The sequence below is a fragment of the Pristiophorus japonicus genome, chromosome 26 (genome assembly GCF_044704955.1).
Source record: "Pristiophorus japonicus isolate sPriJap1 chromosome 26, sPriJap1.hap1, whole genome shotgun sequence".
In the NCBI taxonomy this organism is placed as follows: domain Eukaryota; kingdom Metazoa; phylum Chordata; class Chondrichthyes; family Pristiophoridae; genus Pristiophorus; species Pristiophorus japonicus.
Genome location: NC_092002.1, coordinates 13591376 through 13606340, shown reverse-complemented (window position 1 = coordinate 13606340; position 14965 = coordinate 13591376). Strand labels below are relative to the sequence as shown.

The window sequence follows — 14965 nt, the reverse complement described above, 5'->3', positions numbered from 1 at the left end:
CCTCAACGGAAGCCCGTCCAGATCACCGAGGGAACTGCCCTGTGAAAGCAGCCGAAACAGGGCGGTAGGGGAGTACTCGGCAAAGAAAGGTAAGTGAAAGGTTTTTTATTTATTTTAAATTATAAAATGCCGATTAACTGTAAAACTATCTTGGGAATGTTTTTTACCTTTATTTTTTCGTGAATTTTTAAACGTTTTCCCCCCTCCCTAGGCCCAACCAGAGCCTCGGAGTAAATATTTGTTTTAAATTTAAGAACCGCCCGTTTCACCTAGTTTCGCCTTTAACCGTCGAGAATACTGGTGCAAGATCCATTTTCTCGCCGGGTGATATTTTTTTACCTTAATTATGGAAATTCTCACTAGCGTTAGTTGCAAAACGTTAGCGATTTTTCTGGGCGGCAATCTGGCGTGGAGGGGCTCTCGGGAAAGCCCTAAATGTCTAACCCCCAAGCACAGGCCTCCATTTGACATTTGGCCGGCCATTTTAATTATCGTTTTGGTACCAATATAATAAGGCATTCTGGGAAAGTTGAGGCTAATATTTAATAATTTTTCATGGAGCTAATCTAAATTTCCAACTCTCACAGTTTGGAACTTAAATAGTAACAAGGAGGAGACATCAGTACTGAAACGTGACATAGCGCCGTAATCTGTGGCCCATATGGGCATGTACGAGATGCGCATGCACTAAAACCCGGAACTCGTTTTTATTCGTTCCGGGACGTGGCCGTCGCTGGCAAGGCCGGCATTTATTGCCCATCCCGAATTGCCCCTTGAGAAGATGGTGGTGAGCCGCCGCCTTGAACCGCTGCAGTCCGTGTGGTGAAGGTGCTCCCACAGTGCTGTTAGGGAGGGAGTTCCAGGATTTTGACCCAGCGACGATGAAGGAACGGCGATATATTTCCAAGTCAGGATGGTGTGTGACTTGAAGAGGAACTTGCAATTGATGGTATTCCCATGCGCCTGCTGCCCTTGTCCTTCTCAGTGGTAGAGGTGGCGGATTTGGGAGGTGCTGCCAAAGAAGACTTGGCAAGTTGCTGCAGTGCATCCTGCAGATGGTGCACACTGCAGCCACGGTGCGCCGGTGGTGGAGGGAGTGAGTGTTGAAGGTGGTGGGTAGTGTGCCGATCAAGTGGGCTGCTTTGTCCTGGATGGTGTTAAGCTTCTTGAGTGTTGTTGGAGCTGCACTCATCCAGGCAAGTGGAGAGTATTCCATCGCACTCCTGATTTGTGCCTTGTAGATGGTGGAAAGGCTTTGGGGAGTCAGGAGGTGAGACACACTGCAGAATACCCAGCCTCTGACCCACTCTTGTTTCCACGGTGTTTATGTGGCTGCTTCAGTTATGTTTCTGGTCAATGGTGAGCCCCAGATTGTTGATGGTGGGGGATTTGGCGATGGTATTTGAAAGATGAGGTGCTGTTCCTCAATCTTATGTTGAGCTTCATTGGAACAGTGTAAGAGGCCGAGAACAGAGAGGTCAGAGTGGGAGTGGGGATGGAGAATTAAAGTGGCAAGCGACTGGAACCTAAGGGTTACGCTTGCGGACTGAAAGGAGGTATTCTGCAAAGTGATCACTCAATCTGCATTTGGTCCTCCAGTGTAGAGGAGACCGCATCTTGGTACTGACATGTGTGCCGACTACTGATTAACACGGAACGACGTTCATAGAAACATAGAAAATAGGTGCAGGAGTAGGCCATTCGGCCCTTCGAGTCTGCACCATATGATAAGATCATGGTTGATCATTCACCTCAGTACCCCTCTCTTGCTTTCTCTCCATACCCCTTGATCCCTTTAGCCGTAAGGGCCATATCTAACTCCCTCTTGAATATATCCAATGAACTGGCATCAACAACTCTCTGCGGCAGGGAATTCCACAGGTTAACAACTCTCTGAGTGAAGAAGTTTCTCCTCATCTCAGTCCTAAATGGCCTACCCCTTATCCTAAGACTATGTCCCCTGGTTCTGGACTTCCCCAACATCGGGAACACTCTTCCCGCATCTAACCTGTCCAGTCCCGTCAGAATCTTATACGTTTCTATGAGATCCCCTCTCATCCTTCTAAACTCCAGTGAATAAAGGCCCAGTTGATCCAGTCTCTCCTCATATGTCAGTACAGCCATCCCTGGAATCAGTCTGGTGAACCTTCGCTGCACTCCCGCAATAGCAAGAACGTCCTTCTTAGATTAGGAGACCAAAACTGTACACAACATTCCAGGTGAGGCCTCACTAAGGCCCTGTACAACTGCAGTAAGACCTCCCTGCTCCTATACTCAAATCCCCTAGCTATGAAGGCCAACATACCATTTGCCTTCACCGCCTGCTGTATCTGCATGCCCACTTTCAGTGACTGATGAACCATGACACCCAGGTCTCATTGCACCTCCTCTTTTCCTAATCTGCAGCCTTCCAGATAATATTCTGCCTTCGTGTTTTTGCCCCCAAAATGGATAACCTCACATTTATCCACATTATACTGCATCTGCCATGCATTTGCCCACTCACCTAACCTGTCCAAGTCACCCTGCAGCCTCTTAGCATCCTCTTCACAGCTCACATCGCCACCCAGTTTATTGTCATCCGCAAACTTGGAGATATTACACTCAATTCCTTCATCTAAATCGTTAATGTATATTGTAAATAGCTGGGGTCCCAGCACTGAGCCCTGCGGCACCCCACTAGTCACTGCCTGCCATTCTGAAAAGGACCCGTTTATCCCGACTCTCTGCTTCCTGTCTACCAACCAGTTCTCTATCCATGTCAGTACATTACCCCCAATAACATGCGCTTTGATTTTGCACACCAATCTCTTGTGCGGGACCTTGTCAGAAGCCTTTTAAAATCCAAGTACACCACATCTACTGGTTCTCCCTTGTCCACTCTGCTAGTTACATCCTCAAAAAATTCCAGAAGATTTGTCAAGCATGATTTCCCTTTCATAAATCCATGCTGACTTGGTCCGATCCTGTCACTGCTTTCCAAATGCTTAATAATCAGCTTCAATACTTCCTGAATTGATATTTTTAAACTATAATTATATTTCCAGCAGTGTTGAGAGTAGAATTGGAGACTAGTGTTACTAACTCTGGTCGGGCATATTCCTGCACAAAATTCTCATTGAAATTCAGACAACTCACAATTATCCATACACGGATCCAACGGGAAACCTTTGTAATGGGATTTAAAATTCTGTTGCTAACAAGTGAAAAGACAGCTCCAACTAATTTGGAAAAATCGCCTTTCAAACACTGTGCTCATTTGTATTTGCTCATTCTCTCTCTCACATACTCTCTCTCTCTCACACTCGCACATTCTCTCTCTCTCAAACACTCTCTCTCTCTCACTCAATGTAAAAATCACCCTCCTCTGCCCTCACTTTGCTGGTGTGTGTGCGCACTGCTGCAGCCGCTGTCTCTCACGGCCGCCGCTGACGTTGGGAATGGGGGCAGGGCCGGCACTGGGTTCCAGGCACAGGACCTGTACATGCATGCTGGTAATGTCCATCTTTTGTTACTGTTTGTAGCTGATTGCATTAGATTCATTAAAGTTTTAACTTATAAATGTAAACTCGCCCTAACAATTGTATTTATTCATTAACGTTTTAACTGTAGGCTCACCCTAACAGGAAAATTGTTTACCCGGAATAGCCCAATCCCCGAGGGACCCGGATAATTGAGAGTTGCCTGTATATAAGATTTTGATGGGGGTTTGACAGGGTAGATGCTGAGAGGCTGTTTCCCCGGGCTGGGGAGTCTAGAACCAGGGGTCACACAATCTCAGAATAAGAGGTCAGCCATTTAAGACTGAGATGAGGAGAAATTTCTTCACTCAAAGGTTCGTGCAATTCTCTGCCCCAAAGGGCTGTGGATGCTGAATGGTTGAGTATATTCAAGGCTGAGGTAGATAGATTTTTGGACTCCAGGGGATACAAGGGATATGGGGCGGAAAGGTGGAGTTGAGGTCAAAGATCAGCCATGATCTTATTGAATGGCGGAGCGGGCTCGAGGGGCCGTATGGCCGACTCCTGCTATTTCTTATGTTCTTGTGGAGGCTTCATGACCTGACCTCTCGCCTGAGCCAGTCAAACAGCCCTTTTACCCCCCTCAAGCACATGTCATGGCCTAATAAGTTTTCTTGTGGGTATTGCTCGCAGCAGTATCCAGATGGAGGCTCCAGGCCAGTCCAGGAGGGTTGGCAACCCGATAGGAGACCCAAAGTTGTGACAAATTAGAATAATATTGGGTGGCATTTTTGGTTCTAGAGACTGCATGGGGTTATCATCAAAGGCAGTTCCTCGGAATCGAGGAAGACTTGCTTCCACTCTTAACATGAGTCCTTAGTTGGCTGAACAGTCCAATACGAGAACCACAGTCCCTGTCACAGGTGGGATAGATAGTCGTTGAGGGAAAGGGTGGGTGGGACAGGGTTTGCCGCACACTCCTTCCGCTGCCTGTGCTTGATTTCTGCATGCTCTCGGCAATGAGACTCGAGGAGCTCAGCGCCCTCTCGGATGCACTTCCTCCGCTTAGGGCAGTCTTTGGCCAGGGACTCCCAGGTGTCAGTGGGGATGTTGCACATTATCAGGGAGGCTTTGAGGGTGTCCTTGTAACGCTTCCGCTGCCCACCTTTGGCTCGTTTGCCGTGAGGGACTTCCGAGTACAGCGCTTGCTTTGGGAGTCTCGTGTCTGGCATGCGGACAGTGTGGCCTGCCCAGCGGAGCTGATCAAGTGTGGTCAGTGCTTCAATACTGAGGATGTTGGCTTGGTCGAGGACGCTAATGTTGGTGTGTCTGTCCTCCCAGGAGATTTGTAGGATCTTGCGGAGACATCATTGGTGGCATTTCTCCAGCGACTTGAAGTAGATAATGAGTTGCAGACAAGGCCCCTAATTAAATCACACACAAACACGAGTTGACTAACAAGACTGCACTGGGGGAGATCGTGGCCTTTGTGCGGCAGCCTGTGGTACATCGCCCCCCCCACCCCCCATTTCTATTTGCATTGACCAATCAGGGGAGATGTAAAACCGTCTGCCGGCTCGTTATCACCTGTTTTACTCGATCGCATAAGAAGCTCCAGATTCATTGAATGATCTGAAAGAAAGACTTGCATTTCTATAGCACCTTTCATCACATCCCAAAGCGCTTTACATCCAACAAAATACTTTTGGAGTGAAGTCACTGTTGTAATGTGGGAAACGCAGCAGCCAATTTGCGCACAGCAAGCTCCACAAGCAGCAATGTGATAATGACCAGATCATCTGTTTTTAGTGATGTTGATTGAGGGATCAATATCAGCCAGGACACCATGGATAACTCCCCTACTCTTCTTCAAAATAGTGCCGTGGGATCTTTTATGTCCCCCTGAAGGACCGGACAGGGTCACAGTTTAACGTTTCATCTGAAAGGCCGCACCTCTGATAGTGTAGCACTCCTGCAGCACTGGGAGTGTCAACCTAGATTTCTGAGCTCAAGTCTCGGGCGTGGGACTGGAACCCACAGCCTACTGACATGGAGATGAGAATGCTACCAGTTACGTGGATAGACCGGAGAAGCTGGGGTTGTATCCCTTGGAGCAGAGAAGGTTGAGAGGAGATTTGATCGAGGTGCTCAAAATCATGAGGGGTCTGGACAGAGTAGATAGAGAGAAACTGTTCCCATTGATGGAAGGGTCGAGAACCAGAGGACACAGATTTAAGGTGATTGGCAAAAGAACCAAAGGCAACATGAGGAAAAACATTTTTACGCAGCGAGTGGTTAGGATCTGGAATGCACTGCCTGAGAGGGTGGTGGAGGCAGACTCAATCGTGGCTTTTAAAAGGGAACATTTTTTGCAGAGCTACGGGGAAAGGACGGGGGGAGTGGGACTAGCTGAAGTGCTCCTGCAGAGAGCCGGCACGTGCTCTGTTATGCCTGTAATGTACTTATGAATGACTCAATGAGACAATGTGTTGTACTCAAACTGTAGTGACCTTGGTCCTTTATTTGTAACTCCAGAGTGAGGCACAAGCACGGTGGGCAGCCTTTTATACAGCCCCTGCCACCAGGGCAGGAAACTCCGGTCTCCACCAGTTGCACCCTCTAGTGGTGCCAGCATAGTATATACACAGTATAAACCTTATTGATAGTACATCAGGTAAACAAGTCTCCTTCTTATGAAACTATACAGTGATTACACAGAGAATATATCTATGGTCTGCAGATATAACAGGCTCAATAGGCTGAATGGCCTCCTTCCGTGTTGTAACCATTCTCTGATTCTATGATACCCACTGAGCCACGGCTGTGTCAGTGCGTGAGGGACTATAGACCGGGGCACACAGGAATGGAGTGCGGCTGCTATAATGATTCCCTCATTTATAACTCCAGTACTACCTACCCAGAGGTCATGGGTCGTAGGAGGTTTATTGAGGATTTGAGTGGAAATTCTTTATCCGGAGGGTTGTGGGGGTCTGGAACTCACTGCCTGAAAGGGTAGTAGAGGCGGAAACCTTCATCACATTTACATAGAAACATAGAAAATAGGTGCAGGAGTAGGCCATTCGGCCCTTCAAGCCTACACCACCTTTCAATATGATCATGGCTGATCATGCAACTTTCGTGCCCCATTGCTGCTTTCTCTCCATACCCCTTGATCGCTTTAGCCGTAAGGGCCACATCTAGCTCCCTTTTGAATATATCTAAATGAACTGGCCTCAACAACTTTCTGTGGTAGAGAATTCTACAGGTTCACAGGTTAAAAAGTACTTGGATGTGCACTTGAAGTGCCGCAATCTACAGAACTACGGACCAAGAGCTGGAAAGTGGGATTAGGCTGGGTAGCTCTTTGCCGGCCGGCGCGGACACGATGGGCTGAAATATCCTTCTTCCGTGCTGTAAATTTCTATTCTATGATTCTATAAATGACTGCTTGGCTGAGGTACTGCAGTATTGAATGGTGCTCAAAGCCCAAGAATCAGGGGAGAAGGGGAGAAAGTTAGAAAATGTAAAACGACAAATGCACAAAAAATTCAGCGAGTGGTAAAGTGAGGAGTCATAGTTTTAGTCACTGCCACAGAGTAACTCACAGTCTCCACCCACAGAGGGAGGTGATTGATCTCCAGTCATATCATAAGCACAGCACATTGCAAGCAAGTCACAGCTTCCTTTCGCACTGCTATAAATACAGGCTCTTCCTTAAAAAAAAGAGCAAAGCTTGTCTGATCGCGCCCTTCCCCCCGTTAGCCTGAGGTGTGAAGCTTTGGAGAGAGTGCAGCAGTGTCCCATCCTGAACCCGAACCTGGACTATGATGGATTTCGGTGTCACCGGAGCGACTTTGGCAGTCTTTGTACTGACTGGGGTGCTTCTTGTGTGCTCTTGGAGGAGGAAGATGAGGCACAGCCGGCTGCCCCCAGGTCCCCCTGCCCTCCCATTGCTAGGCAACGCACTGCAGATAGACAAGAGAGCACCTGATCGATCGCTCATGAAGGTAAGCGGGCCCCCTGCCACTCGCTCCGGACGTTGTGTCTTTACCCACGCTCCGTGCGGGAGTGCTTGTTTTGTAAGTTTGCGCTCTCGTGAGGAGGTGTTGGCAGCCTGTGGTACCAGCATAAGATTCAGCTCTGGCAAGGTGAAACGCCCCTCCCACTCTGGTATAAAGGCTGCCTGCACTTGCGGGGGAAAAAACTCCTTATCTGCTGAGGTCTGGAGCAGTCCATACTGTTCCTCTTGTCCCAACATATTAGCCACATGTGGCGAATTAGGAATCCAGTTGTGGCTGACTGCATTTCTGATCAGAAAATTAAAACAGTAACTAGTAGGCCTGTGATCTCAATATTCATAATCGCATGGGGGGCGCTTTGTGCGTTTCTTGGTAAGCAGTCTGTGCGAGTGTTTATTGATCACTGTGAGTGCTTTACCTCCTTAAACACTGAATGGTGTAAGTAATTAATCATCATCGTAGGCAGTCCCTCGGAATCGAGGAAGACTTGCTTCCACTCTTAGAAATGAGTCCTTAGGTGGCTGAACAGTCCAATACGAGGACCACAGTCCCTGTCACAGGTGGGACAGACAGTCGTTGAGGGTAAGGGTGGGTGGGACTGGTTTGCCGCACGCTCTTTCCGCTGCCTGCGCTTGATTTCTGCATTTTTTTAAATTTCAAAATATATACTTTATTCATGTAAATATTTGCACGATACATTGGAAGGCAGTTCAGTACATTTGGATGTGGTCAGCAATTCTATACAATACATTTGATGCTAACGGCAGTTCCGTTCAATACATTTGCATTTCAGGGTACAATTCAGTACAATCCAGGATACATTGTAATACAGTCATCAAATTACGTTACATGTGGCACTATACGGTACACGGAGCGGGTGAGGGTACAGTTACATTTCTTTACAACATACATTATTACTAAACAGTTGCTGAACTTGCATTATACATGGCACTACATAGGTGTTTTCAGATCATGGTGCTCTATGTATACAAAAGTTTACAAGTACAGCCCGAGGGGGGTTTTATACTGATTCCAGCCCCTGGGTTTACCGTGGCAGAAGGGCTTTAAACTGTGGCCCTTCCCTACCGTGCCTTTGCGGCGACTGCACCAATTGTTAGTGCGGCCCTCAGCACGTACTCCTGGATCTTGGATTGCGCCAGTCTGCAACACGCAGACGTGGACATCTCCTTGCAGCCGACGTATCATCAACACGGCACGGTGCCCCCGAGCCGGCTGCGGGGTGGACGAGACTGTCACCCATCTCCTGCAGGATTGCGCCTTCGCAAGGCAGGTCTGTAAAGAGATGCAGTGGTTGCTGTCGAGGTTCATCCCGAGCAGCTCCGTAACACAGGTCTCTGTGCTCTATGGGCTGTTCCCAGGGACACACACCGAGACAGACATCACCTGCTGCTGGAGGGCCATCAACTCGGTCAAAGACGCTCTTTGGTCTTGCTGAAACTTGCTGGTTCTCCAGAGCAAGGAGATGTCCACGTCTGCGTGTTGCTGACTGGCGCAATCCAAGATCCAGGAGTACGTGCTGAGGGACGCACTGACAATTGGTGCAGTCGCCGCAAAGGCACGGTGGGGAAGAGCCACAGTTTAAAGCCCTTCCACCACGGTAAACCCAGGGGCTGGAATCAGTATAAAACTCCCCTCGGGCTGTACTTGTAATTTACTTTTTGTGTACATGGAGCACCATGATCTGTAAACAATTATGTAGTGCCATGTACAATGCAAGGTCTGTTGCGAAATGCATGTTGAAAAGAAAAGAAAATGTAAATGTACCGTCACCCATTCCGTGTACTGTATAGTGACACATGTAATGTAATTTGTTTGAATGTACTACAATGTATCCCGTATTGGACCGAATTGCACTTGAACTGGAAAACAAGGAAATGTAACGAACGAAACTGCCGTCAGCACCCAAATAATAGTGTATGGGATTGCTGACCGCAGCTAAATGTATTGAAATGCCTTTGAATGTACTGTACAGATTTTTTTATGAATAAGGTATATTTTGAAATTAAAAAAAACATCTCCTTGCTCTGGAAGACCAGCAAGTTTCGGCAAAACCAAAGTGCGTCTTTCACCGAGTTGATGGCCCTCCAGCAGCAGGTGATGTCTGTCTCGGTGTGTGTCCCTGGGAACAGCCCGTAGAGCACAGAGTCCTGTGTTACGGAGCTGCTCGGGATGAACCTCGACAGCAACCACTGCATCTCCTTCCAGACCCAAAGGAGATGGATGACCGTCTCGTCCACACCACAGCCAACTCGGGGGCAGAGTGCCGTGTCTCTGAAACCCCGGCTGTGCATGAAGGATCTGATGGATAGGGCCCTTCTCACCGCCAACCAAGCTACGTCTTGGTGCTTGTGTGAAAGTTCTGGCGATGAGACATTCTGCCAAACGAGTTTGACAGTCTGCTCGGGGAACCGTCCGACAGGATCCATCATCGCCTTCTTTGGTAGGGCGTCCAGGACCTTGCGTGCCGAATACTGCTTTATGGCCTTGTGGTCAAAAGTGTTTTTCTTGACAAACTTTTCCACGAAGGACAGGTGCTGAGGCATGGTCCAACTGCTCGGAGCGTTCCGCGGCAGCCTGGCCAGACCCATCCTTCGCAACACCGGGGACAGATTGAATCTCAGCACGTACTGACACTTTGGTGTTTGCGCACGAAGGGTGTATGCACAGCTTGATGCAGCCGCACACAAAGGTGGCCATCAGGATGAGGGCCACGTTCAGAACGTCCTTTTCCCCCCTTGTCCAGAGATTTGTACATTGTGTCTCTGCGGACACGGTCCATTTTCGATCTCCAGACGAAGTGGAAGACGGCCCGGGTGGCTACCACGGCACAGGAGCGGGGTATGGGGCAGACCTGCACCACGTACAACAACAGTGAGAACGTCTCACTCCTGATGACCAGTTCTTCCCTGCAATGGAGAGTGAGCACAGCTTCCACCAGCCCAGTTTATGTTTGGCTTTAGCGATACGCTCCTTCCAGTTTTAGATGCATGCCCCTTCCGCTCCGAACCATATTCCCAACACCTTCAGGTAATCTGACTTCACGGTGAAGGGCATAAAGGATCGGTCGGCCCAGTTGCCAAAGAACATGGCCTCGCTCTTGCTGCGATTGACCTTCGCTCCCAAGGCCAGTTCAAACTGGTCGCAGATTGTGAGCAATCCGTGGACCGATTGCGGACCCGAGCAAAAGACGGTGACGTCGTCCATGTACAGGGAGGTCTTGACCTGAGCGCCTCTGCTGCCTGGGATTGTCACCCCTCTAATGCCCGCATCCTTCCTGATGGACTTGGCAAAGGGCTCGATACAACACACAAACAAGACAGAGGAGAGGGGACAGCCTTGCCTGACTCCAGATCTGATCGGAAAGTTTTCAGTTTCCCACCCGTTGATTAGAACTGTGCTACTGATGTCTGTGTAGAACAGTTGGATCCAATTGCGGATACCCTCCCCAAACCCCATTTTGGAGAGCACGTCCATCAGGTACGTGTGCGATATCCTGTCAAAGGCCTTCTCCTGGTCTAAGCTGATTAAGCAGGTGTCCACCCTCCTGTCCCGCACGTAGGCGATCGTATCCCTGAGTAGCGCCAGGCTATCAGAGATCTTCCTGCCGGGGACAGCGCAGGTCTGGTCCGGGTGGATCACCAGCTCCTGAGCAGACTTGACCCTGTTGGCGATGACCTTTGACAGGATCTTGTCACATTGAGCAGCGAAATGGGCCGCCAGTTTTTGATTTCCTCTCTCTCCCCCTTCTGCTTGTAGATGAGGGTGATGATGCCTTTCCTCATTGATTCTGACATACCACCGGCCAAAAGCATACCCCCGTATATTTCCAGCAGGTCTGGGCCTATCCAGTCCCACAGAGCCCAATACAACTCGACCGGTCGACCGGGTCTCGGCGATGAGACTCGAGGTGTTCAGCGCCCTCCCAGATGCTCTTCCTCCACTTAGGGCCTTCTTTGGCCAGGGACTCCCAGGTGTCGGTGGGGATGTCGCACTTTATCAGAGAGGCTTGGAGGGTGCCCTTGTAATGTTTCCGCTGCTCACCTTTGGCTCGTTTGCCGTGAAGGAGTTCCGAGTAGAGCACTTGCTTGTCTGTCATGTGAACGATGTGGTCTGCCCAGCGTAAGTAATTAATGCCTGTTATGTAAATACCCACACATTAACCTGTGTGGTGTAGTAGGTCTTTTTTGTTAAGGTTAATTAATGCACGTGGCTGAAATGCAACGCCTGTCACCTGGAACCCGCCTCTTTGACCAAGCGTTTGGTCACCTGTTCTAATATCTCCTTATGTAGCTCGCTGTCTAATTTTGCCTGATAATCACTGCTGTGATGCGCCTTGGGGCATTTTACTACATTAAAGACGTGTATAAATGCAATTTGCTGTTGTTGCCGCCAGTGATTTCTACTGACAGACACGGTACTGGAGAAACACAGCTCATTTTCCCAGTGTAAAGTCGCCAGATGCTGTACCTGAACTGCTACAAAGAGAGGAAAGCTTGATTTTGTAGACACAAGTGAGTAGATCTTGACCAGGGTAGTCAGCTGTGGCTCAGTGGGTAGCACACTCTCCTTTGAGTCAGAAGCTTGTGGGCTCAAGTCCCACTCCAGGGACTTGAACATGTAAATGTAGGCTGGCAATGCAGTGCTGAGATGTTAAATTGAGACCCCGCCCGCTCTCTCAGGTGGATGTAAAAGATCCCACGGCCCTATACCGAAGAAGAGCAGGGTGATCTTTGGCCAGGGACTCCCAGGTGTCGGTGGGGATGTTGCATTTTTTCAGGGAGGCTTTGAGGGTATCCCTGTAACGTTTCCTCTGCCCACCTTCAAATTTCCCTTATTTGGATTTATTTAGATTTCCTTAATGTCCAAAAATCTGTCGAGCTCTGTCTTGAATATACTTAACGACTGAGCCTCCACAGACTCTGGGGGAGAATTCCAGAGATTCACCATTGAGTGAAGAAGTTGCTCGTGAGAGAACACTGCTGGCAAACACATGTTGGGGGAAGAGAGAGATGTCAGAAATGTTTGGAACTTATTGCGTTTTTACAATGCGCCCTGCTTGTGACAGACGGCCTTCTTCCTTTATTAAAGCAAAGCAGCAACGCTGGCGAAGCTTTATTTCATCAACTTCACAGGAGTTTACTGACTTGAGCAAACAGGAAATGCTTGATGCGCGCACGAATCAGCAAGCTCAGTATTTATACAAGGGACGGGAATTTCCATTGCCTGTTCTCAAATAAATATAACTTTTGGCCTTCTTGCAACAGAACTGTCACCCACCAGGGTTACGCCGTCTATCCATATTGAGTAATCCTGGGTGGTGCATGTACCATCGGCCTCACGGTGAGATGGGGCCACACCAACTCATCATCCTTACATAGCATAAAAACAAGGGGGCTTCTAATACGACCTGAATCTCGCTCGCTCTGACTTGTTCCCTCACATCTCCACCTTCCTCGGCACTACTGCTCCCCGCCTCCCTCTCCTAGCCCGCTGCTGTTATGTCTTTAGATGCTCTGATAATGTATCCACAAGGCAATGTATTGTACTTGAACTGTAGTGACCTTAGTCCATTTACTGTAACTCCAGAGTGAGGATCACACATGGTGGTCTGCCTTTTATACCATGCCTGGCACACCTGTACAGGTAACCCACAAGTCTCCCTCTGGTGGCATACCTTAGCTACCATACAGCTGGTATACAAGTTTCCCATTGTAGTGCCTTCTGATGGCACATCATATGTAATAGTACAGGCAGTAAACATGTCTGGGTACATGACAGCTGCTCTCCGTACTCTGTCTCTCTCACCCTCTTTCCCAACATGTGTTTGCCAGCAGTGTTCTTTCATGAGAAACTTCTTCACTCAGAGGGTGGTAAATCTCTGGAATTCTCAACCCAGAGGGCTGTGGAGGCTCAGTCGTTGAGCATATTCAAGACAGAGATCACTAGATTTTTGGATATTAAGCGAATCAAGGGATATGGAGACAATGCAGGAAAGTGGAGTTGAGGTAGAAGATCAGCCATGATCTCGTTGAATGGGGAGCAGGCTCGAGGGGCCGAAGGGCCTACTCCTGTTCCTAATATTTATGTTACGTTATATTCTTATGTCCTTTGAGCAGAGGAGGCACCTTTGCACTTCTCTGGGGGGATGGAGGTTCCATATCCTACGCTGCCTGTGAAGCTGCTTGTCCATCTGGGTGGATGGAATTCATCCTCAGGATTGACATGACTAAAGTTAAAATTAATGGGTGATTGTCCCACAAGCAGCCAATAACTTCACCCAATGGTCCGTCTTCACACCCGAGCCGGAACGGTCAGTGTTGACGTGCTAAAATAAAAACAGAAAATGCTAGAAACACTCGGCAGGTCGGGCAGCACCAGTGGAGAGAGAAACAGAGTTAACGTTTCAGGTCAATGAACCTTCGTCAAAACTGGAAAAAGTTAGAGATGTAACAGGTTTTTAAGCAAGTGCAGGGGCAGGGAAAGGGGAGAGGGGAGGAAAGAACAAAAGGGAAAGTCTGTGATAGAGTGCAAGGCAGGAGAGATTAAGAAACTCAAAGGAGGATAGTGCGAGGCAAAAGGAGATGGTAACGGGACAGGTAAAGAGACAAAAGATGGGTCTAGGGGAGGTGTAACTGGGAATGGAAAATCATCAACAGCTGTCATCAGGAAAAATGGGGGCAGAGATTATTGTCTGAAATTGTTGAACTCGATGTTGAGCCCGGAAGGCTGTAAAGTGCCTAAACGAAAGATGAGGTGCTGTTCCTCGAGTTTGCGTTGAGATTCGATGGAACTGTGTAAGAGGCTGAGGTCAGAGTGGGAGTGGAGCAGAGAATTAAAGTTAGTGGGCTATTTGACCAAGGCAGCCATCACAGTGGGTCATCTTCCCCTAATAGCCACAAGTGTGCACTGTCCAGAATCTTTGGAGACTGTCCGTGAGAGGGCATTTTGATGAGTTTTGGTCCTCCGTGGCCCAGGGGACTCTGATGCCCCCATCCATTCCCACATTGCCCCAGTTGAGATCAAATACCTTAGCAGAAGATCTCACCAGGGTCCTTTTTGATTAACGTAGCGCAGTAACCAGGTGATGCATTTACCTACATAATGTTCAATATTTGCAAAACAGAGGGGGCTCTGTAAAACTAACAATATTTTCTTTCAAAAAGTTCTTGACTTAAAGAACCTCCACTGAAGGAAATAACTTCTGCAAAACTGAATAAGCAACAAAATACAAAGGGCTGCGAGTGTCAGTGTGTAGGAGGAAGCTGTCAATGTCCGTCTTATACAGAAAAATGCAAATCGCGGGTCTCAAAAGGAAATCAGCCTCCAGTGTGCACCTGAACACCATGAGTGGATAAGGTGAAATGGATACAGATTCAATAGTCGCCTTCAAAGGGGAATTGAATAAACATTTGAAGGAGAAAACATTACAGGGACATGGAGAAAGAATGGGGGAGTGGGTCGAAC

General features: G+C 48.4%; 1 protein-coding gene across 1 annotated transcript in view; it reads left to right on the top strand.

The window, feature by feature from the left end:
* Window positions 1–7123: 7123 nt before the first annotated feature.
* Window positions 7124–14965, top strand: part of LOC139239085 (cytochrome P450 2F3-like) — a 42227-nt gene continuing 34385 nt past the window's right edge. Inside the window, exon 1 of the mRNA XM_070867603.1 lies at window positions 7124–7468. Within this exon, the coding sequence (XP_070723704.1) occupies window positions 7286–7468 (183 nt within the window). The 5' untranslated portion in view covers window positions 7124–7285. The remainder of the gene's footprint in view (window positions 7469–14965) is intronic.